General features: G+C 37.7%; 1 protein-coding gene across 4 annotated transcripts in view; it reads left to right on the forward strand.

Annotated features, from left to right (window-relative positions):
* The window catches only part of FGD4 (FYVE, RhoGEF and PH domain containing 4), a 114,548-nt gene that overhangs the window by 84,782 nt on the left and 5,719 nt on the right, over positions 1 to 24,047 (forward strand). For all 4 annotated transcript variants that reach the window (XM_074168091.1, XM_074168094.1, XM_074168093.1 and 1 more), the window contains exons 5-14: positions 5,280 to 5,369; positions 7,402 to 7,547; positions 12,060 to 12,216; positions 13,552 to 13,690; positions 14,314 to 14,372; positions 14,981 to 15,127; positions 16,828 to 17,000; positions 20,244 to 20,274; positions 20,431 to 20,526; positions 20,930 to 21,055. In XM_074168091.1, the coding sequence (XP_074024192.1) occupies positions 5,280 to 5,369; positions 7,402 to 7,547; positions 12,060 to 12,216; positions 13,552 to 13,690; positions 14,314 to 14,372; positions 14,981 to 15,127; positions 16,828 to 17,000; positions 20,244 to 20,274; positions 20,431 to 20,526; positions 20,930 to 21,055 (1,164 nt within the window). The remainder of the gene's footprint in view (positions 1 to 5,279; positions 5,370 to 7,401; positions 7,548 to 12,059; positions 12,217 to 13,551; positions 13,691 to 14,313; positions 14,373 to 14,980; positions 15,128 to 16,827; positions 17,001 to 20,243; positions 20,275 to 20,430; positions 20,527 to 20,929; positions 21,056 to 24,047) is intronic.

Raw genomic sequence — 24,047 nt, forward strand, 5'->3', positions numbered from 1 at the left:
GGGTATACTTTATTTCTCTTCTTTACTGTATTAGTTTGAAAGTCACAAACCACAAATATCACAAGCAAAAAAGACAATTTAAAGTGAAAAGTTTTCTGCCTTGCAGCAGGATCATCTTCTGTCATAAAATTTGGTTTGCCTAAAACACGGAGGCTGAATAGTACAAGAACATTCCAATCCATTAACTTCCTGAATAACATCTTGTGAGAAATCTGCTGTGAGAGCTAACTGAAGACAAGACAAACGCTTTGGTATTTGTTGTGAGACTGGTAGGAAATAGGGATATAGACTGCACGCATGCCGCATATGGAGAGGAATCCATTGCATGTCTTTAATAACTTGATGTCTTCAGTGGCCATGCTGGGGACTCTTGTTTCAGATGCAAAACCTGGTGGGAATCATACATTTCTAAATATAAGGTGAAGTTTTTTTTAGGTAGGTTGAAACTTCCTTGCGAAATTAAATTTCTGCCAACAAATGTTTACTGTTGCAACCTTGAGAAAGAGAGGTTCTACCAGCTGCTTCTTGGTTCTACAATTTTATGTTCATCTTTCAGAACAGTAAATCGTGAACAAAGCTGTATATTTTCAGAATCCAGCACATAAATCCTCTTGAGAAGAACCACCTCTTTGGGGATACCAGGATCTTTACTGCTTTTCTTGGTTGCTGTGCAAGAAACTTGCCCCTTGTTTGTGCAATGGACTATTGCATGGAATTAGTATGCCGAAAGGTGATAGTAAGAATCAATCAGGATTTTCATCGCATGTCTTGCAAAATTTAGTGCATTCCTTGATTTCAGAAACTGAGGACTTAAGAGATTAAAGGAAATCTTAAATTCTCATGGACATTTACGTTTATATTCCCAATACTTAGGGAAGAAAGCTTTGGATCATGAAGCAGCTATGACATGAATGGTTTTAGAAAGGAAAACCTTACTCTGTTACTTTAGACCAAACTCAGCATTACAAACAAACAAACACAACATAGATTGAATGGTATTCTACATCTCTTACCCTGTTTGTTTTGCTTAATCTACTGCAAAGTCCTTGGGGCATGCGTTACACCTAAATAGAGTTGAATTATATACAGCATCACGATCATGTTGGTAGGTATAGTTTTCTTGATGGGAGATGGCTCCTGTTTGGTTTGGGTAATGAGTTATGGCTGTATTGGAATTTAGCTTAATGTAAAGTCTGCTTTAAATTAGTGCAATTTTTGCAAGTTTAGGACAATGGAAAACAATGTTAGGAAATATGAACACATATATGCAAATATTTCATATCCTCAGCAGCATTTTTCGTATATCATCTTAACTTCAGAGTTCAAGAACAATTTAGGTAAAAATTACTTGCTTAATTTCTTAAGCATCCATAGTACTGTAATGATTCTAAGGATGTACAACTTTGTCCTAAAGAATATATAACTAAGCCCAGGTGAAATATTTACTGCAGGCATCCTATATAGAGATAGAAGTTCGCAGTCCTGTCTGATTAACTTTACCAAATGCTTGGATAGAATGGAAAGTATGGTTTGGTTGAGATAATTAATTTTTAAGTACCTCAGCTAAGAAATGATTCAACCAAAAAAAAAAAATTCTGTTTTGGGTCAGTAGAGATGATGGTAACAACTGACCTAAGTACTTTAGTATGTTGTCTTTTTTTAAGCAATAAATTTGTTTCCTGTTTATATACCCGTGTTTAGCATATGAACTACTTCATGGAAAGAAATAAAAATTATAATATTTGGAATAGTTAGGCAGGCTGTCAAATTTTATATACTTATAGCTTAAAAATATGTAACTAAAAATTGTCTAAAATTTGAGTTTTCAAAGGTTACTTTGTGCAAGGCAAGCAGAATTGAGAATTCAGTTCAGCTGCAACTGTAGAAGGAATAGTAATGTTTTATTCAACTTGCACCTTTTATTTGGAAAAAAGTAGAGGTTCATTCTTTTAAATTGCTTAAGTGCTTAAAAAAGCTGCCTAAACTTTGTTAACAAGGTTGTGTTTTGCTTTGAAGTAGAGATCAGGAACTTAACATTACCACATACTTCTAATATTTTCATCATCAGTGGAAATCCTACACCTCTAATGGGAACATTCTATATCTGTCACACTGACCATTCCTGATTGTTTTGTATGCTGGATTGCCGTGTGTTACAAATTGTCACAGAAGTTTGAAAAGTTCCCTGAAATCACTGAGAAGTTGTGCTTGAAGCAATAGACTATGTGTCCAGGTATACCTTATAGTAATTTTTTGTTAACAACAAGGAACCAATATAAATACTTATGTACTAAAAGCATAAAGGAATCATAGGATGGAAATATAAAACTTTTCCAGAAAAAAAAATAAAAATCTATCCATATCTTTCATTTCTATTATCTTGTTGTCCTACTTAAAAAGAGAGATGTGTTCATTTATAGTTATATCCCATGAAAATAAAGCTTAACTTGTAATTTAAGAGAATTAAAATTCCCTTTTGCTGTTAATGGTTAGATTTGATACAGTAGTTCTTTACAGATTTGATACAGTTAGTTCTTCAGGGAAGCATTGAAGTTCTCAGAAGTTAAATACTAACTGCATGTTTTCCATGGTTTTTTAAAGTTTTTTCTTTTAACAATTTTCCTCCATTATCTCTATGGGGTTTTTGAAGGCTGTTTTGTTGAACAGCTGTAATAACGAATGGCTCCATGTCATTCTTACTGTCACAAAACATTATTCAGGACTTATTTCTGAATTACATTGTAAGAGTTGCTTCCTGCTACTCGGAATAGCCAGATTCTGGTCCGCAGAAGCCAAGTCCGTGCTTATAGCTTGGCTCCTCCTTCAAGGAGGGGTGGGTGGGTGGGTGAGCAGCTGGAGGTAAAGGTGCAGCACAGTGGCGTGCGTGCCATGGCAGAGCTGGGATGGCTGCAAATGAAGTCCCTGAAAGCAGAAAATAAATATATTCACACATATATGGCAGATGCAGCACCTGCTTCCTGCAATGTTGAGTCTTTCCACCAAATGTGCCTTGCCTTGTAGCATGGTGCTGCCAAGACCCATGTGTCCACCCCTGCGTCTGGTCCTCATGTGCTCAGGACAAGTGGCTTCCACTTCCCTCAAGAAAAGCTCCTCGGCAGATGGATGCCACGACTAGCAAAATAGCTTGTGACCTGTTGTTTCCAACAGGAAGGAAGCTGGAGTGACCTTGTGGAAACCAGGTGCTATTCCATGGGTAGGATACTAGATAAGACGCTGTAGTGGGAGAATGAGTAGCGATGAGGATGGAGCAAGAAGTAGAAAGCACAGCTGGGACTTCATGTAATGTGTGAAGAAATACTGAGATGGTGAGGTGCGAAACTGAGGACTTCCCTAAAAGAAAACTAGCAATACAGTTTTGTGTTACCCTTGCGCTGATCTAACCCTGTAGGTGGGTGTTCTTATGCTGGAATAAGAACATGCCGCTGTGATTAAAAGAGAATCTGTGGTGTGTATTTTTTTTCCCACATAGAAGATTCCTGAGTCAGGTAGTGTCTTTAGTGTAGAAAGGAGACTGAGGTTCAAGAATTTGGCAGATGTGTAAAGTTGGTACTGAGAGGATGGGAAAGCAGGGGTCAGAGTATAGTGGGAGAGTAAGAGGAGTTTGCCCTGACCCCAGGAGTGAGGATTAAATGCTTTTTCTGAATTGCTTCTTTTGTGTGTTATTTTTGAGTCCTCTATGTATGATTTTCCCTCTCTTAGTAAGTTCAAATAATCTTCTGAAAACTGCAGATTGCTTCTATAGCAGTGCTTCAGGGAGAAAGTGGGGCTCGGGGAGGGGGGACAGAAAAAAATGAAATAAAATTGATGGTGAATAAGTAGCCTCCATGGTTTTGTGCCTCAAGTCCACATGTGAGACTCCTTGTAAATGGCCGCACTAAATGGCGTGCTGCAGCAGTAATAGCTAATCCTCCAGCTCCCTGCAATGTCTCTTGACAGCACTTAAAATGCTGTTCTGTAGGTTACTGTGGTTGCTATGCTGATTTAAACAGATTTAATGAACAGCTTTGAAGTCACTACTGAAAGCCTGTATTTAGAGAGGAGGCTTGCCATGTAGCAGTGTGACTGTTAACGCTGCAGATTAGAAATGAAATTTGTTCAGATTTGGAATACTTATTGAATGCTGAAAAGGGGAAAAAAAGCCACTGGAATCCTTTAAATGAAAAGATGGCACTTTAATATTCAGCAATCTGCAAACCATCTTTATAAATGTACTTGCAAATGTTTATCGTACTGTTGTGGAAAGCAGTGTGCGGTTTGAAATCAGAAATAACTCTTTCAATCTCTCCTCCTTTATTTTTTTTTTTTATGAATACTTTCTACCATTTGTCTAGAAAATTACCACTTTCCCATAAGCGCTGTGATAAGACTGGCATTTACTTAAGAAAGACTCACATATTGTAAGATGTGAACACTTTTCAGCGCTAACACTAAATCTGGAAGAAACATCTTGTAATGGAAGTGTCATTTTGTTGAATCTGACACTTAGGAGCATAAGGCATTTCTCTAATGTTTTAGTATTTCAGAAGGCTGTGCTTTCATTGTTTGTTTTGAAGTAACTTCTCATAGCAACTCATAATTTTAGATTCTAATGTGTTTAGTTTAATATTGACATTTGAATGAATGTTTTAAGTTTCCGTTCAGCAGAAGAATCAAAAATGTATTTTGTGGAATGAAAAACTTTAAAGCGAAAACTTCCCTTAAGATTCAAAAGTGACTTCTACAAAGGAGTACTCTAATTGCAGTCAGCAGTTAATCAGTGATGAGTGTATTGATGAACATAAAACGCTTTGTATGGTACTTTTCAATAATTCTGTCATGCAAAGAACAGGCAGTTCAAATAACTTTTGAAACGGGGGCAGGGGCGAACACCAACTAATCCCATCTGTTCCCTCTTACTCTGCAAATCAGTTCTTCCAGCTCTGAAAGGTCAGTTGTACTCGATTACCAGGATGTGAGCTGATCTGTTAAGTAGGGAGTTGGCGCTCTGGCAAGGATCCCTGTACAAACTGAGAAATACTAAATGTTGTAGGCTTTGGGTTTTATGCAGCAGTTTGATTTTTATCCTCTGATTTCTGTATTTGTTGATTAAACAGATGGAAAGTTTATATTTTTCAAAATGGTGTGTCTATTACTAAAAGCAAAGCTTAGATTTCAGTTGCTTTTTGGACTGTAAGGTAATCATGTCTCTTCAACTTTTTTTTTTAGTATTAAATTAAGTTTCCTCCAGTATCCTAAGAGCTCTTCTTATTTTCCTCCAGGAGACAGATGAAGAGAAACGTCACAAAATTGCCAACGAACTTCTGCAAACAGAAAAAGCCTATGTTAGCCGACTTGACCTCCTAGATGGGGTACCTTTTTCTTGAATTTGCTTTTATTGTCTTGCCTTGAATTCACTTGAACAGCTATGCATTGTGTATATAAATTACATGAGAGGTGGTATGTTTTTCACGTTTTGCTGACTTTTCCAGTCAATCATTTGCTCTTGCCACATAATTTTGCCTATGTTTCTATTTTAAGAACACTACATTTTTTTAAAGTATTAGAATTTTGTGGATATTAATGTAATAGGTTCTCTGTGTGTAGATGTCACCATAAGCAGTGGTAGACCTTCCAACAAAGGGGATGGGTAATGTTATGCTCACTCATTTCTTGGCTTCTGGTGACACGGCCAAGGAGGGTATCATTTTAGAATACTGAAATCACCTGCCCACTAGAAAATTAGTAAATCTTTCAAATTTGAGTGACCTGAAAATAATTTTTCTTTAGTGCTAAAGAACCTAGCAATATGCCCATTCTAAACTGCTATGACCTATTTTCCCACTATACGTTTGGACTGAGACCTATTGAAGTGAACAGAAATTAGTCTTCCTGCAAGGAAAGGGTTGAATTCTGTAGAATCAAACCAATATTTCTTAAATGTGGAAGTCTGTAGTTCTTGAATATTTTCTTTTTTAAACCTCGTTCACTTTCTCACATAACGCCTATGCGCATTTTACCTGGGTACCTATAGCTATGCATTGCCTTACTCCATATTTAAATTTCTCAGGTCTAATGCAGAAGTCTAGTAAAAACTGTTGATTAAAAGTAAAAAGTCTGAACTGATACAGTAGTTGTTCAGGCTGCTTGGAGATCTAAGTAATTGTCCTCATGAAAGTGGATTTACGTAGCAAACCCAGATTGGGATGGAGATATATTGTATTTTAAAAGACAAAGTACTGCAGGAAAAAAAAAAAAAGCTTTGATTTAGAGAAGTTTAAAAATAAAAAAGGAAAATGTTTACGTTGTAGGTCTTTCTGATGGGTAATGCACAATTATTTTCCTTGATGCAATCGTAAGTGCATTACTCCTATGCCTGTTTTCCAAATATTAACTGGACAGAGTTCTGAAAAATGAGTTTCAAGCACAGCTGCTCAACTGCTGCTAATGAGAGGAAAGCAGGAGACTGGGAAGGGACTTTCATGTTTCTAAGCTTGCTTAAAAAGTTATGTAACCTTTATAGTCGTCAAAGTAACTTAACAAAATTAACTAACTGTCCTCTTGACATGCAGCAAAGTGAGCATGTTTTATGGTATATATGAAAGAGTATGGCTTTTTTCCTTTTAAGACACTTTAGCTGTCTCAGTTGAGATTATCAAAGTTTCTGTCTTCAGACTTTTCTTCTTTCCCAAGCCCTTACCCAAATTTCTGAAGCCCTTTCTAGGGAAATGCAGTCTGTTCAAGCATGGGAGAAGGAGGTAGAAGGACCATAGCTCCCTGTAAACACTGTTTTATGTGATGTGCCCATGTCTCTAACTGTTTTGTGGCTGCATCTAGTCAGGTAGAGCCTACTGATACGGAAAAAGTATATTTTTTTTAAAGAGACTATAGTAGTGTCCAATTAGAAGTTGGGCCCCTTTTGTGCTTTAAATGGTATGTGGTGACCACTCATAGTCTGCCAGCTGCTTTAATTTCAAAAGGATAAGGGGATACAGTATACAAGGAAAGTGGTTGGGCCTAATGGTGATCAGACATCATGCTAATTGAAAAGAAAGCAAGAATGGAAAATACAACTGGAAGACTGGGAAAGCTGAGATGATCTAGCTGTTAAAACAGAGAGGATGCCTGGAGTCCATCCAAAATGGCACTACTTCAATTTGGCTTTCCTTGTGTCTGCTCCTCCTGCAGCATTTTCCTGGCTCACAAGTTAAAACGTGGTGTGCAAGGGGAGGAGAAGCTTTTAAGTTCTGGTGAGAGAAAGACAATGAATGAGTTTGTCACTGCCTCTCCAGATTATTGAAACATTAATCTTGCCTCAGTTGGAGAAGGAGGAGTGGATAGGTCTTCATCCATTGATTAAAGATAATAGGCTGATAAGTTTGGGGTTCTTTTTCTGTATTGCAGGTATTCTATTCCAGACTCCTTGAGGAAGCCAACAGAGGTTCATTTCCAGCTGAAGTGATTAACAAAATCTTTTCTAATATTTCATCAATAAATGCCTTCCACAGTAAATTCTTACTTCCAGAACTTGAGAAAAGAATGCAAGAATGGTAAGAGGCAATTCACTGGTTAATATACTACTAAAACTGTATCTGTAGAAACTCTGTCACAGGGTTGAGGTAGGGAAGGTACCTTCATAATTAAGTGCTCCAAGCCCAGGAAGTACTGTGGGTAGGAGAACATCTGCTCTTCCACTCTTCATCAGGATCTGACTCAGTAGAGGACTTGCGTCATTTGCTCAAAATAAAGGACATGTATCTCGCTGAAGCCAATGAGATTACTCATGATTAAATGCCTCACTGAATTGGGGGTTAAGACTGAAATTATGTGCTACCTGGTGAATTGATTGCACAGAACACAAAATTGAGAGAACATAATGCGTGTTGTGCTACCCTTGTAGCACAGTAACCTTTGTCGTTATTGCTTTCTGTAATAAGATGAGATATGTTCTTGTTTTTCTGTGCTTTGGTTTTCTGTTTGAAATAAAAGTCCATGTCTGGTATATTTTGGGGCCCTTTTTACCCCAGCTTTTCTTGACCTCTGGAGCAAGCAAGAAGAATAGTGGAGGTGTATATACACTTTGTAATGGCCATGTAAAGATATTGTAGTATCTTTATCCTGCCTTGGTGTATGTGATTCTGGAGTTATTAAAATGTAGCCATATATTTTCGACCTCTTTTACGTAATTGTCAAAAAAAAGACCTAAACCATTTCTGCTTCCCTACCTTATTTGGGAAAAGGGATCACCTCATTTTAAAAAAAAAAAAAAAAATATTTAAAAATTAGAAGTATGGTTTCATCCAGTTTTTCACCTCAGCACCTGTTTGGCTCCTGTTTTCCATATTATCTAGGGTTTATTATGAGGAACTCAAGTGTTTGTCCATATACCATTTCCAGTTACATTTTCATAGAACTCCTTAATTGTCAAAAATCACACTAAAAAATAGGGAAATAATGTATTTTTCTGACGTATATGAAAATCTCATATCGCACAGTGGTGCTGTAGACAACAGCTATATATCTCCTGACCCTGTAAGATGATTCCCCTTTTAAAATGATGATTCTTTGAAATAGAATAGTTACCATACACAAACACATGGTAGCCCTGTATAGTTTGTCTATAATGCAAGAAAGTAAGTAAAATGTTAGCATCGAGAAATACTGGAAAGCTCACACCTCTAACTTATGTTTCTTGCAGAATGACCATGTAAGATAAACCCACCCTTTTCTTCTAAGTAATTGAAAAAAATGTGATAGGCAGTACCAGTGCCTGGATTAAAATACAGTGCATATTCATGAGAAGTGGAGTTTAACTTACTGTAATGATGTTTAAAAAGCAGCTTACACTACATCATGTCAGTGCTGTATATATTTGAAATGAAATTTGTCACATACTCTTAAAACTTTGCTCTAGACACTTTATAGAGCACGGAAGATAGGTTGCACTACCTTACATATTTGCAAAATGCTATATCACTAATATTGTGTGTATAATTATATAGCTTCAAAGGTTGAAAAGTGCTTTTGCATGTGAGCTTTGACTACTAGTGCAAAACTAATAAATTGCATTGCAAGGATATTATTTTTCCCACGTTGCTTGGAAACAACCTCTGTGTTGTACCTCAGACAGCCTGTTTAAATGTCCTTAAAACATTATGTTTTGGGGAGGCGTTAGAAGAAAGGGTGCAGTTCAATTTCTGATCATTGCTGAAAGAAAAATCTAGGATAATTTTCCCTCCCCATCACCAGACTCTGAAATAACAGTTTCTGCCAGATAGTTCATTTTCCTCAGCAGTTCCCTTAACTGGACATAGAAAGTACTTAAATTTAAAAGTTCTGTTGGTAGGTTTATGCACTTCTTCTATTATTCTTTAGTTTTCAGTAAAAATAGCTGGATAAAAATTTCTGACACTTTCCCCGAGTTGTAGTTTTTTTTGAAAACAAGGTAAAAATACATAGGTTTTGAAACTGGAAAAGCAGATCAGAAGCATTTTCTTCTTTCTTAGGAAAAAAGGCAGTGTGAACCTAAGCTCATGGAGTGGAAATGAAATTGTCTGGTAGTTGCATTTTGAATGAATTGAGCAACAGCTGGGGCTGAGTATCTCTTTTACAACATATGGCTTGAAAACACTGGAAACACCCTTGTTGCAATGTATTTCCCATGAAAAGAGTGTTACAGAGCATAACAGTGATCCCACATCAAATAAAATACCCATCTAACTCTGTCTTTTGCACCCAAGGATGACCAATAGCAGATACTTGGAGAAAAATTTAAGAATACAGTGTGATAGCCTCGGGGGGAGGGAAGGACGGAAGGGAAGGGAGAGAGGGAGGGGATGGTGAAGAAATAATTTCACTCTTTCAACACAAAGTTTTGGTATCTGTGGCAATTACAGAGCTGACCTACTCATATGATTTATTGTACTTTGAAATGCAACTTTCAATCTTGTTGGATGCCTGTTAGCTTGGGTATTGGAAGGGAAAGCAGTTGTTCTGTAGTCATGTTTACTGTGCTGTGATTTTACAGACCTTTGTTTAGCTTTCTTGCAGCCATGACGGTTTTAAATGAGATGCTGCCAGTCATGGTTAGTATCATTTCATGTTTGAGTTTTTAGAATGTAAATGTGAATACCATCGTGATCTGATAACACAGAAATAAGAGGTGTTTCTCTACCTACTCTACAATGTTGAAGCCCTATTTCTTGACCCATATAATGATGCTATCTTTGTTGTCTGGCAATAGTGCAATGCTGATTTGAGTCCATGGTAGTAGTTCTCTTTCTGATCTGTGTATGCAAGAGAACAATAACTATCCTAGATCTGATGGCATTTAGTAGAAATCAATATTTTGGCTCCTGGTGCATAGTGTTTGAATATGAGATGAACTAGTTGTCTATACTTTAAGTCCATCAAAGGAGGGTGATGCTCTCAGAAGGTTCTGTTTCCTCTGACTACTACTTCTTCCAGAACTCTGTGTGATGTGTATCTTGTCTTTCGTACCTGAAATGATGATGAATTTGTGTTTTTACAGTCTCAGAGTCCTTGGGCATATAGGGGCCTTGCATGAAAAGTCATTATGAAACTTTTGAATCTTCACAGAGAGTGAAATTGCAGCGCTCTGTGTAAATGAGCTGCTTGAGGTATTCAAGGAGCAGGCATAGCAAACTGTTCCTACTTTTCAGTTTATAAGAGTTTTAATATCTTCTATTAGCTACAAAGGACTGCCACAGTCTTTTCTGCCTTAAGTTTTTTTTAATTGCAAAATTTTATAATTACTTACCCATTAAATTTATCAGCTTTTAATGTCTGTGGGGTTTTTTTTCAGGTGACCTTTAGTATTCACATTTTCTTTTGTTCTGTTGGAATCAGCATGATGTGTATTTTATTTTCAGTTAAAGAATACGCTGCATTGCAATAAAATGACAACCCAGGGAAATAGCATTCAGTGAATCAAAGGAGAGGGGTTTTGTTTTAAATTGCTAGCTTGCTTTTGAAAGTGTGTGTGTCTGCTTGCATGTAGAGTTCTTGAACAAATAGGTGAAGCTAATTAAAGGTGGAGAGCCTTGGTGATTTCAGAGACCCGCTTCCCACTCTATCTTGTCCCCTTCTGTAGTTGCCAGGCCCAGCAGCAGCTCAGAGCTCTGCCAGATCTTACACAGGTATCTTCTGCCCCCCGGAGGCAGCTGGAGCTGGACCAGCCTTTGCCAGTCCTGACAATATTCACTATTCAAATAGCTTTTCCCTTCTGCACAGCTTTTCTTTTGGAGAGGTGGTGTGCTGGAGTAGACTGCTGAAGTAATTGCAGTAGATTGCTTCACTTTAGACCGCTACCACGACATTGATTTCAGACTTTCAAAAATCCAGAGAATACTGAGTTTCTGTCCTTGAAAATGAAATGTGAAACATGTTTTCTATTGTAGTTCTCGGAGATGCTTGTGTGCCACTCTGCTTTCTTTGTGTAGATCAAGAGTGCAGCTTCTCTCTGCCTCTCCATCAGCTTCTTTACTATTCTGTTTTATTTGAAGATGCAATCAGTAATTGGGAAAGATGTGAGAAAGTTCTCACAAAAGACTGGAATCCAAGGGATGCTCTCTACTTCATAGATTTTCTTAGATAAATAATGATTTTTAAAAGTGGTAAGTACATGTAATTATATATGGCACAGAAGGGAATCTGTACAGTGTGGATTTAGTCCTCAAAAAAACACACAGGTTAGATATTTGGAGGGTAAAATATGGTCAGAAGAAGATAACGTAGTTTTAAGGAACTGCAAATAAAATGAATTTGTCCATGCTTTGTAAACAAAACCTTTCAAGTTTTTCATTATAGGTAGCTTTTCTTTCTTTAGTGCTCTACATGATTTATAATGCTTATTCATCATCACAGAGGATACAAACACTTTTTCTATGTTAATTCTGGTCAGTTTTGATGGTTATGTTGAAACTCTATATGAGGTGATCCCACAGAAGGATTCTCTATTAAAAGTTTGAAGCTGTTTTGTAACCTTGTGTGACTTTTTTTCTTTCCTGTTTGCTCTGAGATTCCGCCCTCTTACTTTGCAGGACTACCACCCCCAGAATTGGAGATATTCTGCAAAAGTTAGCTCCTTTCCTCAAGATGTACGGAGAGTACGTGAAAAATTTTGATAACGCAATGGAATTGGTGAAAACGTGGACTGAACGGTCACCTCAATTCAAATTCATTATTCAAGATATTCAGGTAATGGGGAGAATAAGGTAGATCTGTGGGTGATACAAGCATATATAAAAGTATATAGGCTTGTAAGTGAAAAAAGGATTAAAGAGAAAACTAAATACCAAATCCCTTAGAATTAAGGGTGGTTGTTTTTGTCCACTTCACACCGCATTCTGTTTCTCCTCCTCCTCCCTTCGTATGTGCACAAATACCCACACAAACCCAGACTTTCACCTGCAAAATAGAGGACCAAAGTATAAAGGTTGAAACCTGAGAAGACTAAAAACACATTACATTTTGTTGTAGATGCCAAAAGTAAATACTGTTTTAGGATTAAGTGACCTATCAGCGCAACTATAGATCCTTGCAGTGAATCCATATGTATTTTGTTAGTTAACAGCGGTGTGTTAGGCAGAGCACTACGCTTTAGAAGTAAGTATGTAATGCTAAATGCTGAACTAAAAAAGGTAAAGAAAGCTTCACAGTTAAGCAATGCACTGGTCCTTTCAAAAGTGCGTTTTATACTTTCTAGTGCTCCCTGTAGGTTTCTCTGTGAATTGGCAGATGTGTCTTCCTACTGCAGCTGAGCAGCTAGAAATAGGATAAGGCTATATTTCTACTTAAAACTTACTGCTCTATAGGGTCTTGTGTTTCTAAGCCAAGGAAGACAACTTATTTTTTGTATTTCAATGTAATCTTTTAATTGCATCTAAGACTATGGACGTGAATATACATCTTAAAACACTGCTAAGGGGCTTTACATTATAAATGAAACTCAAAGAAAGCATTCCCTCCTCAGATAGGTAAAATATGCCTTTGTAGCCCACTTCAGTGACTTTTTCTAATATGTGGTCACGAACTGTTCTTCTTAATTGAGTACTAATTCTCTTGTCTGAGTTATTACAAACCTAATTTAAAATACACTGGAGTTTGGGAGATAAGTATAAGCAAGGGCCTCCCTGCATACCATTCCTTGGCATGTAGCATAAACATTGGTCTTATCATTCTGAGAACGAGCAGTTTTCTCCACAACATGCCATTAATTTCAGAGAGTTAGAGGAGGCCTAGCTGAGATGTAAAGTTACAGAACAGAAAATTGGTTCAGTTTTACTTCAAACCGGGACAGGTAGAATTTCTGTTTATGAATTGGATACTGAGTACTTAGGAAAGTTTTTACAATTATTTTTAGTTAAGAATTTCTAATTATTTGATTTGGTAAAGTAGTTCTGCTTTCTTTCAAAGGTCTATCATGCACGTTTCAAAATACATTATTTATGTTTCATCAGTCATAACTTTTATTTTACTATATCGTAATAACATTTTTGCCTGGTACATTGAAATATGTTTACAATTTTTTAGAAGGAAAAAGTGTGTGGAAATTTGACATTGCAACATCACATGCTTGAACCAGTACAACGCATTCCACGCTACGAGATGCTTCTAAAGGACTACCTAAGGAAATTGCCTCAGGATTCCTTAGACTGGAAAGATGCTGAAAGTAAATATCTTCTAGTCATTGAAATAGCTGAAATAAGATAGTTGTAAGAGGATACTGTAAATTAAAGCTATTTTCAGGAAAAACAAATCGAAGAAGTAAAGTCCCTCTGAAAAGAATGATAGAATGTCTTCAGTGGAGTTGTAGGATTCTTTGGAAAAAAATCTGTTTGAACAGTAGATGAAGTTAATATAAAAACCATAAAGCCTTTAGTATTCTGCTCCTGGAGCACATAAGTTTTGCTTTAGTTTTGGAATAGAGCACAGGTTTTGATTTGTTTGCTTTGTCAATGATCAGGGGTTGTGGTGGTTTTTCTTTGTGTTTTTGTTGGCATTTTCGTTTGCTTTATGCACATTTGGAATGTATGTCTCTTATTTGTTAAAAAAAAAAAAAAAGTGGAGTTAGACTCATTATTGTATTTCTAAGCTCCTGTAGGGAAAAAGAACAGCTCATTTTTAAACTTATTCCTCTCTGTATTTACACAAGAACAGTTCAAGATATTTCCATGGATTGTTCAAAATTACTTGCCAGATAATTTTTTGAAATACTTCATTTTTTCTTTGTAATATATAAATATGCAAAAATGCAGCTTTGGGGTTTTACTTTTTTCTTTTTCTTCTGTCTAGAATCCCTGGAAATTATATCCACTGCAGCAAGTCACTCTAATAGTGCAATAAGAAAAATGGTAAATGATCCTTGTTTTCCTATTCATTTTTTAATGTATTATATTTGAGTATTTGGTGAAGCTAGGAGTGTGACTTGCCAATCTTCCCTAAAATGGCAAAAATGGATTTCTTGGGTCCAAGTGTACTTAATGTATTTATACAGCTCCTGAGAATGATAGGCAAAATTTTACATTGTCCCTAATTCTCTCAAGTGGGACAGGCTGGGTTCCTCTCCTGGCTCAAATAGCTGAAGCTACACTGGACTCTTAACCTTGTTTTATCTGTTTCTGACAGTGGAAAGATAATGTTTCTAAAGAGTAGTTACCTATTGGGCTGGCATGATAGGTACTTAATTAAGTATGTGAGATATTTTGGACAACAAATAATGCAGGCTGTATGTATAACTGCCTTTTGAAAATTACCGTGGAGATAACACTTCTAGAAGTACTTGTTACTGTACCAACTAAGTTAATCAGTCTGTATCGCTGACCATATGTACCGGGTATATGTATGTTTTTCAAAGCTAACATTCTCCAGACTTAAGCAAGCTCCCATCATTTCATTTAAAATGAAATGCTTAAAGATCTGTGCTTCTGATAAGTTTTATTACTGTATTTTCACTGTAAAGGAGAATCTAAAGAAATTGTTAGAGATATATGAGATGCTGGGAGAAGAGGAAGATATTGTGAACCCTTCAAATGAACTGATAAAAGAAGGACAAATCCTTAAACTCGCTGCTCGCAATACATCTGCTCAAGAACGGTATCTTTTCCTTGTAAGTATGGTGCCCTGTGTTTGCAGGAGTGGCTGTATACCTTCTAGACTTGATCTACCAAAGAGAGAGGGAAATCCTCTTCTAGTTGATGTCAGTGCCTTTCCACTAGTGATATTAGAGCGTAAGAAAACACCAGTTAGAACAGAGTAGAATCATAGAAAGGTTAGAGTTGGAAGGGACCTTAAAGATTGAGTTTCAACTCCCCCGCCATGGGCAGGGACACCTCCCACTAGAGCAGGTTTCTCAAAGTCCCATCCACCCTGGTCTTGAGCATTTCCAGGAACGGGGCACCCACAACTTCTCTGGGAAATACATGGCTTTAAATAAATGGAATCAATGTCCAGCAACTCAGTTTTAAGTAACTGGCTGCTGATTATAAATGCAGGTCCTAGAGTATGAGAACTTTGACATCCTCATGAAACTGAAATGCAAAAGCTGAAGAAAAGCTAAAATCCTATAGTCCTGCTTGATTGTGTGTGTGTTGGGGTGCCAGTAAATCTCGTGGTCCTGTGGGAGGAAATCAAATCCTTATGATTTGTTAATCATGGCAGGTCATCCTCTTGTCAGGTGCATGTGTCCTGTCTTGGAATTAACCAGCTACAGCCATGTTCCCTTATAGCTCCCTTGAAAAAGGTTTGATGCAGCTCATTGCTTCCTTGCATTAAAAATTACTAATGCGTTTTTGCTTATTGGCCTCTGGCATTGCATGTCTTCTGGTTAATAAAAACCAGTAACAGGTTGTTGAGGCACAACTCCTGCTAATCTGTGCTTCAAACAAAAGGAGAAATCATTGAATGGTAAAACCTCAAATGGGGCTAGACAGCTGATTAAAATGATGTGCACCTCATATGAGAGGTGACAAGTTCAAATGTGCTGTATCTGTGATACAGACTAGGCAATAGGATTGACAGGACTTCTATGAAATAGGATTTAACTGAAGTGAGTTTCTCTTTTTAATAATTAATTTTTAGAAAAATGTGAGAGGAAAAAAATGTGAGAAAATTAAACACTATAGATCTGACTTAATAACTGCTTCTGGGCTGGAGCTTTAGACATTTAAACATTATTTAAAGTTCTAATCTTTAATAAAGGAATATATCTTTGTCTTGTTCATGTATTTTTTTTTTCTTGTGATATTGAGGGTTTCAGTGAATAAAAACTCTTAAGAAATGTTCTTCTGTCTTGGAGAAAAGACAAATAATGTCCTCAAATAATATTAGTTACAGCTTCTACAAAATCAAGTGGGTTTGCTACAGGGTAAATATTAATTATTTATATTTGTACTTATATTTATCTTTCTTCAGTATATACACTGAAGAAAAGAGTTCTTATTCTGCAGTTTAGAGTAGGTTTTGCAGAATTGGAGTATAAGAATGGGGTTTTCTAACAAATGCTTTACAGTTGTATAAAATACCCAGTCTGAGTATGGTTGATCATAAATACTATGAAGACTGGTGCACAAACACAGCAATTATTCCTATATCCACTGAAGCTGTCCTTTAATCTTATTCCTAAACAAGTAAGAAAAAGAAGTTGTCTTTCATTAGAGCTTTGGTCTTCTTGTGTATCAACTGAGCAGGAAAAAACTTGCTTTCTCACCCACTGCATCTAGCTTTGTGATATTTTCCAGCTCTCAGTAGAAACTGTGGCTGTATCTGCATTTTTGTTAATGTAAAGCCACGTGTTTATTTTTTCCCCAGTTTAACAATATGTTGCTCTACTGCGTCCCCAAATTCAGCCTGGTAGGATCAAAGTTCTCAGTTCGAACCAGAGTCGGCATAGATGGTATGAAGATTATAGAAACTCATAATGAAGAATATCCACACACTTTTCAAGTGTCCGGAAAAGAGCGAACACTGGAGTTGCAGGCCAGGTAAGCAGTCTTTTTATCTAGTTTTTGGAGGATTAAGTATATACACGCAAAACAGTGGACTAATAGATTTGGCAAAAGACGCTGTGGGCTTTATCTTAATATCAGTGTTTTGAGAATGGCCTAGGCTGCCAAAAATCATAAATTGTCAGTCCAAGAATCTCTTGGAGTAGAAGATACATCTACAATGTATAGTGCATTGCCTTATTTTGCAGAAATACCTAAGATAGCTGTGAATGAGCTGGCTGGAAAGTTGAAAGCAGCATCCCTAACTGATGCAAAGGGCCATCTGTCCAATTTTAAATGTTTTGGGACACTGAGTGTGTTAATCTCTGGGTAGTGCTGCTGCCTCTGGTACCTGAGCCACCTAGGTGCAAATGAGTCTGTTCACCCCGGCGCATGTCCACCCAACAAAATTCTCCACCCTGGTGGGTTTATGTCCACAGAATATAGTTTTCTATGGTGGTAGATGGGCACCTGCTTTCCTCCATTCCTCAGGCCTGTTTCCAGTCTACTTGTTTTCCTCCGGTCCCAGGTATCAACCTCACCCTGGAAGGCAAGTTCTCCTTTTAGTTCGTGGGTCCTTTTCCTCCAGTTGCACTCTTCTGACTGGCACTTTTCTGCTTTCCTTATTAGTCCATGTATCCTCCTCTTGCTGGGTTACCTTCCCATCGCTGCTTTTGGCATTGCCTAGACTAAACCTTCACTGGCTAGACTACCCCACTTCAAACAAAGTAGGGTGCTCCACCTCTCCTTTTGGACCTGTTTAAAGATCCTATTCTTAGCAGTCAGATTTCATTGCAGAGAGGCAAGGATTAAATAAGCATGAAGACGTCCATGGTGGATACAGTTCTGTGTTGACACCATGTCTTTGGGGACAGACCATAGCTTGCTAGCAAATGAGTTTGCAAGTGACTTTCCTTTATGGAAAAAAACCCTTGAAATATTTAAGCAGCGAATACAGAAAGAAAACAGCATATAGAAATTTACCCACACTATCATTTAATTTGAAAGTAAATACATACTGTGAAAAATGAGAGGAAAAAAGCTTTCCACTAAGGTCTGCAAGACTTCTGGGGCATGTTTTTGAGTATTAGTCACATCTGCTATAAATTGTTGTATGATGTCTTGCTAAGTTTTTGGCAAGTTGTTATGCCATATGCCCATTTCAATAGTGAAGGATGGCATCTTGCTGTATCATTTGTGAAGTATGCTTTAATTGGAAGAAAAATGACACAAGAAAGTAAGTTTATTTTGTTAAATTTCCCATGGTACCAGTAATTGAAAGTTTATTGCATTAGTTTATACTAGGTGTGAGAAGAACTTGTTTTGATGTTTTGTTTTGTTTTATAAACATTTTTAGAATGCATTAAATCTGTACAAAATTGTGAAGGAATAAGTACCAAATGAGATTCTATTCAATTATATTAGAACAATCTTGATTGTTGGCCTCTTCTCCCAAGTGAATAATGGCAGGACCAGAGGAAAGGGTCTGAAGTTGCGGCAGGGGAGGTTTAGATTAGGTATTAGGAAGAATTACTTTACTGAGAGAGTGGTCAGGCACTGGAACAGCCTGCCCAGAGAGGCAGTGGAGTCGCCATCCCTGGAGGTATTTAAGAAACATGTAGACATGGCACTTCAGGGCATGCTCTAGTGCCCGAGATTGTTGGTTTGTGTCTGTTTGTGGGTGGGGTGGTGTGTGGTTGTGGGCGTTTGGTTTGGTTTGGTTTTGGTGTTGGTGTTCTGGGATTTTTTGGGTGTGGTTTTTTTTTTTTCTTGGTTGGACTTGATGATCTCAAAGGTCCCATCCAACCAAAAATATTCTCTGATTCTGTGATTAATGCATGAGTACTGTATGTACTCTATACCTTCATGTCCTTAATTCATGAGCTTGTATTAACCGTGTTGTAATGTTTACTTTACCCTTGAAGTTTTCTTTACTAGTAGGCTTCTATTTATCCTTCAGAATACTATTTGAGTACATTTTCAATCACTGGTTTCAAAGAGCTGGTAGATTATTTCTTTGAGAGATTGCTATGTGATTTTAGTAGCTCAGCTTTTGTTTTTTAATGTAAGTAGGTAGGGAGAATTATTTTGGTTGTTTACACAGGTTTCCTCTGCCTCGTATGTAGATGATAGGTGGAAAAGGGAAGCACTTGTTTAGGATTCTGCTTGCTTAAGTTTTTACTAATATTGCAAAACAACATACAAGAAGTCATTTTTATTGAGATGCTGTAAAAGCTCTCTTTCGCATCCTTCAGAGCAACGCATATAAAAATAGTATTTTGCATGGCTGATATTGCATGTCTACACAAGGGGTTTTTTCCGTATCATTATCCAAGGAGGAGGTCACTTTTGAAGAGCCAGATATGCTGTGGTGTTAGTTCTCACCTCTCTGATGTAAACTTTGCAGATAAACTGTTTTCATTACTAGCACTAGCCAGTAGTTTCTGATAGAATTATTACTTGTGATACAAGATGCTTTTCTGAAGATTTGAACGTTGAAGTCCTGCTGATTTATTTTAAGGACAAAGCTGTTGTACAAGATCAGACTTGGATATGCTTCCTTACTTATCTCTGTCCTGTCTGTATATCTCATCTGTACTTAATTTTAAGTCATCTGTATCTGTTATAATACATGAAAGGGAAATTTTTGCTTTTTGGGTTATAATATGAAAACACGTTTTTCCTTTTGTTTAGTTGGATACTCTTTTTGCCACTGTAGACAAGTTTAAAAAACAGCAACAGTAAAAAAGTATTAAGGAAATCACTTTTGTTGGGGAGGAAGGAAGATTTAAGAGATTCACAGGAGACGTGTTATGTTAATGCATGTGAACTTGGTAGTGCACGTTATGAGAGGAGAAAAATTGACCTACACCTAAACTTTGCATTGTCCTCTTTTCCTCTCTATCCTGTTCTCAAAAGAAAACCAAACCAAACGACAAACCCCAAAATACCTAACAATGCAAATACTATTACTACTTTTAAATGCATTTACATGTATCTATTTATTATCTATCTATTTAACTATCTGCTTAGTGGTTGCAGACTTGTGAAACCTGAATCATGCCTTTGTTTTCTCTTTTGTTTTGTTTTTCTTTTAAGTTGGACAGTTAACAGTTATTATTGTTTAAATTTAAATTGCTGAGAATTACTTCAGAAGCTTGGCTTTTGCAAAAAGTTGTTGATAGTGAGATAATGTTTCCTGAACTAGTTTTGAACTAATGTGTCAAATGTTTCTTTTAGTTCGGAACAAGATAAGGAAGAATGGATAAAGGTAAATTCATCTACATTCTTTTCACTGAAGCAATCAAAAAAGTAATATTCATGTTTTCTGGCTCTATCTTCCCTCTGCTAATGAATAACTGGCCAGAATGCAGAGAGTCGGTTTCAAATGTAGGATGTTTGAGGAATTTCTCCACTGTTTCCTTAGGCGCTTCAGAATACTATAGAAGCTTTCCAGCAGAGGAATGAAACTTTCAGAAACGCTATTGCTAAAGAATATGAAGATATGCCTGTTGAGGTTTCTGTAAGTTGCTGTTATGCCTTTGTAACCTTCTTAGTACTCATTTTGTGCTTCAATAACTGGAAAGAGTTTGGCAGAAACTTTGTTTTCAAGCTCATTCTTATAACAGAGAAATTACAAAATAGTCATCTTGTTGGTAATTGTTTTTCTTCATAATGCCAAATCTTCTAAACAAGCCTCTTTTTTTTCTTGGAATACATAACAGAGTACACTTTCAATGATGCATAATGATTTTTGACTGGGTTCTTTGTTATTTCTTGTAGAGATTTCAAAATGCGTCTTGACCTGTGTTTTGCCATTTCCTTTCCAGAGGAAGAGAATAATTATTTTCTCTATTTAAAGTACTGTGCAACTTTTTATACTGCCTTTTTTTTATTCTCCCATCCTCCTTCTGCCTCCCCTTCAGAACGCTGAGCTTGGGAAGAGAGCACCGAGGTGGATACGAGACAACGAAGTTACCATGTGCATGAAATGCAAGGAGCCCTTTAATGCACTGACGAGGAGAAGGCACCACTGCCGAGCATGTGGACACGTAAGTGCAAAACCCTCGCTGCTGTAGCTGGAGAGCAGGCTTGGGAACGGGTCTAGGCACCTACTTGACTTCTGGTACCTGCTTGTTACGCTGCAGAGTGTGTTGCCGTGCTTGTGGCTGTGCATAGCGTACCACAAAGGATCCTCTGTCTGCTTTAGCTGGCGTGGTAAATTTGGAAGTAATTTGGAGCAGTGTAAGATGCGCATCTGTGTAAAATGTCCCAAGCCCCTGGCCATACTATGCTGTTACTTCTGGCTGGCCCCCACTCATCTCAACCGTTTCAAGACCATATTAAACTGGCATAATCCAGCGTTATCCCTGGCAGCACTGCCTGCCTCCTCTTCCCATTCTGCTACCTCCTCTCTCCTCTTCTCAAGAAGGTCACGAAGCCCTGCAGTTTTCCATTGGGTTAATTTGGAGCTGTTCCCAGCTGGGTTCTGTGTGTAACTGTGTGAACTTGCGTGAGGCATCAGGGAAGGAGAGAAGGTTAGGCTGGGGAGAGAGTATTGCTGCTTTCCATGTACGATGCTACGGTAACATATGTCACTTTAAAGCAACCATGAAATAGTGGTATATCTTGAGAGTTTTCAGAAGTTAACAAAAGAGTAAAACATATTTTCTGTGCTTTTCTTGCCATCCAGCAGCTACGCCTTTCTCCAGCAGGTGGTAGCGCAAGCTCAGGTTTAGTATTTCCCTTACAGGTTATCTTCTATGATTTCTTTCTAATGTTTTTATGTGGCTCGAAGGCTTGTTGCATTCACAGCGTTGCTTTTGTGCTTTGCAGGATATTAGAGACTTTTTCAGAAGCTATGAATTATTAATTATACAGTTGTCATCTGGGTTTTTTTTCCAAATCATTCTGTCTTAAAACTCCTCCATTGATCTTAAGATCACACCCTTCCTTTTTTTTTTATCCCCTTTTGTTGAGACTCCTAGATACTTCCCTCTATTGTAGTTCTATGAAACCTCTTTCCACTTTAATTTTAAAACATTTTTTCATGGGAATTAATTTGGGTCAGTGATAGTATCTTTCTGGCAGTGACTAATTGGAGATCCTTAACTAATATTCTCTAGAGATACTAGTTGAAGGTACTGATCTAGATCAGTACTGCAGAGCCCTGGTCCACGATAAAATTTTGTTCAGGTGTTTGAGTGGTTCAAGTCCATTTATATACCTTTCTTTCTAGAAAAAACTGCACTCACACTTTCTATGCAGTGCGGTGGGATTCAGGCGCAGACCAATGTGATTGTGCTGAAGCCGGGACTCGGACACACACCAATATGATCGCACTGAAGCCGCTTTATTAAAATACTCAAACCATTATATACTTTACTACAACATAGGTTAGCTCCGTGCTCTGTGCTCATTGGCCTCTAAACTTATACACACAAACTATTATTGGTTAAACACAGCTGTAACTTATTATCTACACTTTGTTACTGTTTTGCCAAGTCAATCTCTTACTAATACACATTCAGCATCTGTTGAGGAGTAGCAGCAGTTTCAGTATCAGTGTGTGATTTCCTCCTTCTTGTTGACCTTCAGACTGTACTAGTTTTTTCCATATTTCGGTTCTGTCTCTTATCTCTTCTATTGCACAAAGTTCATAAGCTCATCAGTTCAACGTGTCCGTTGCTTTCCAAAAAGCTTCCCACAATTCCCCCTTTTTGTTTTAGTTCGGCGGCCCAAACTTCCTCTAAAGATTTCTGTATCGATCGCTTTACACAAGATATTATACATGGCACAAATATCAAAATTATCAACACTATAAGGATAACCAATAGTCCTTGTTTTAAGATCCCTTTCAACCATCCTGTTAATCCCTATTCCTCAAACAATTCATCAAGCCACAAGTGATCAGTGGTTAACTTGTGCATATTAGCTCTTAGCTGGTCTAATTGCTTATGAATCGAAGTCGAATGGTCAGAAAGATTCATACAACACATGCCGTCAAATTCCTCACAGCCATGACCTTGCGCTAAAAGCAAAAAATCAATAGCAGCGCAATTTTGCAATACAGCATGTCTAACACTATCTACATCTGTCAATAATACGCAAATGATATCTGAACTAAGATTAAATTGCTTTATACTCCAACAGGCCAGTTTCTCGATGTCTCCTAGGGCTTTTCCTACCGCAACATTAGGAGCCAATAATGCCGCAAATACCCTGGTGGGCACATCCCAAAATTGAATTTCATCTTTATGTTCAGGGGTAAAATAATTAATTGAGCGTTTGGATCTTCTGTTCATCACGTTTTGTATTTGCAGCATGTTTGGAGCATATAAAGTAAGCTTCCCCAGATAACAGGGTCCCCCAAAAATACTGCTGTTGCCACGTCCATGCCGGCACTTCCCCTTGTGGCGGCGGAGACGTGGTCCAGACACCCTGATTTGCTGTCATCGCACGGGGTGTCGATTTTGCGCTCTGACTGGAGTTTCCCAAAGGAGTCCCATCTTTCTTAAAGCGTGAAAAACAATCTACACTCTGATGACCAAATTTATCACAACGATTACACCTGGCTGGATGAGTGGGAGGAGGTTTCTGACTTACACTGAGTCCTCTAGGCTGTACTGGTCTACTTTGCTGACATTGTCGCTGCAAGTGCCCCATCTTACCACAATTGTAACAGCGTACATTAGAGGAGGATCCTTTGGCTCCTCTCCCATGATTAAGCAGCAGCTTAAGAGCAGTGGCAAATGCATTGGCAAGATACCCAGCCTTCACTTCAGCTGTTCCTACTTTTGCACATGCATCCATCATGTCTTGCAATCCCGCTGATTTCGGCAAAGCCTGCAAAATACGCTTACAAATCGGGTTAGCATTTTCTACTGCAAGTGACATCAGCACTGACTCCCTTGCTCCGGGGGCCAGATCCATATTTCTTTCAATAGCCGTAGTAAGCCGATCAATAAATTGCATATACAACTCATTCGGTCCTTGCTTAACTGAAACATAAGATGGAGTAGGTGTTCCAGCTTCAGGAACTGC

The sequence above is a fragment of the Numenius arquata genome, chromosome 2, assembly GCF_964106895.1.
Source record: "Numenius arquata chromosome 2, bNumArq3.hap1.1, whole genome shotgun sequence".
Lineage (NCBI taxonomy): Eukaryota > Metazoa > Chordata > Aves > Charadriiformes > Scolopacidae > Numenius > Numenius arquata.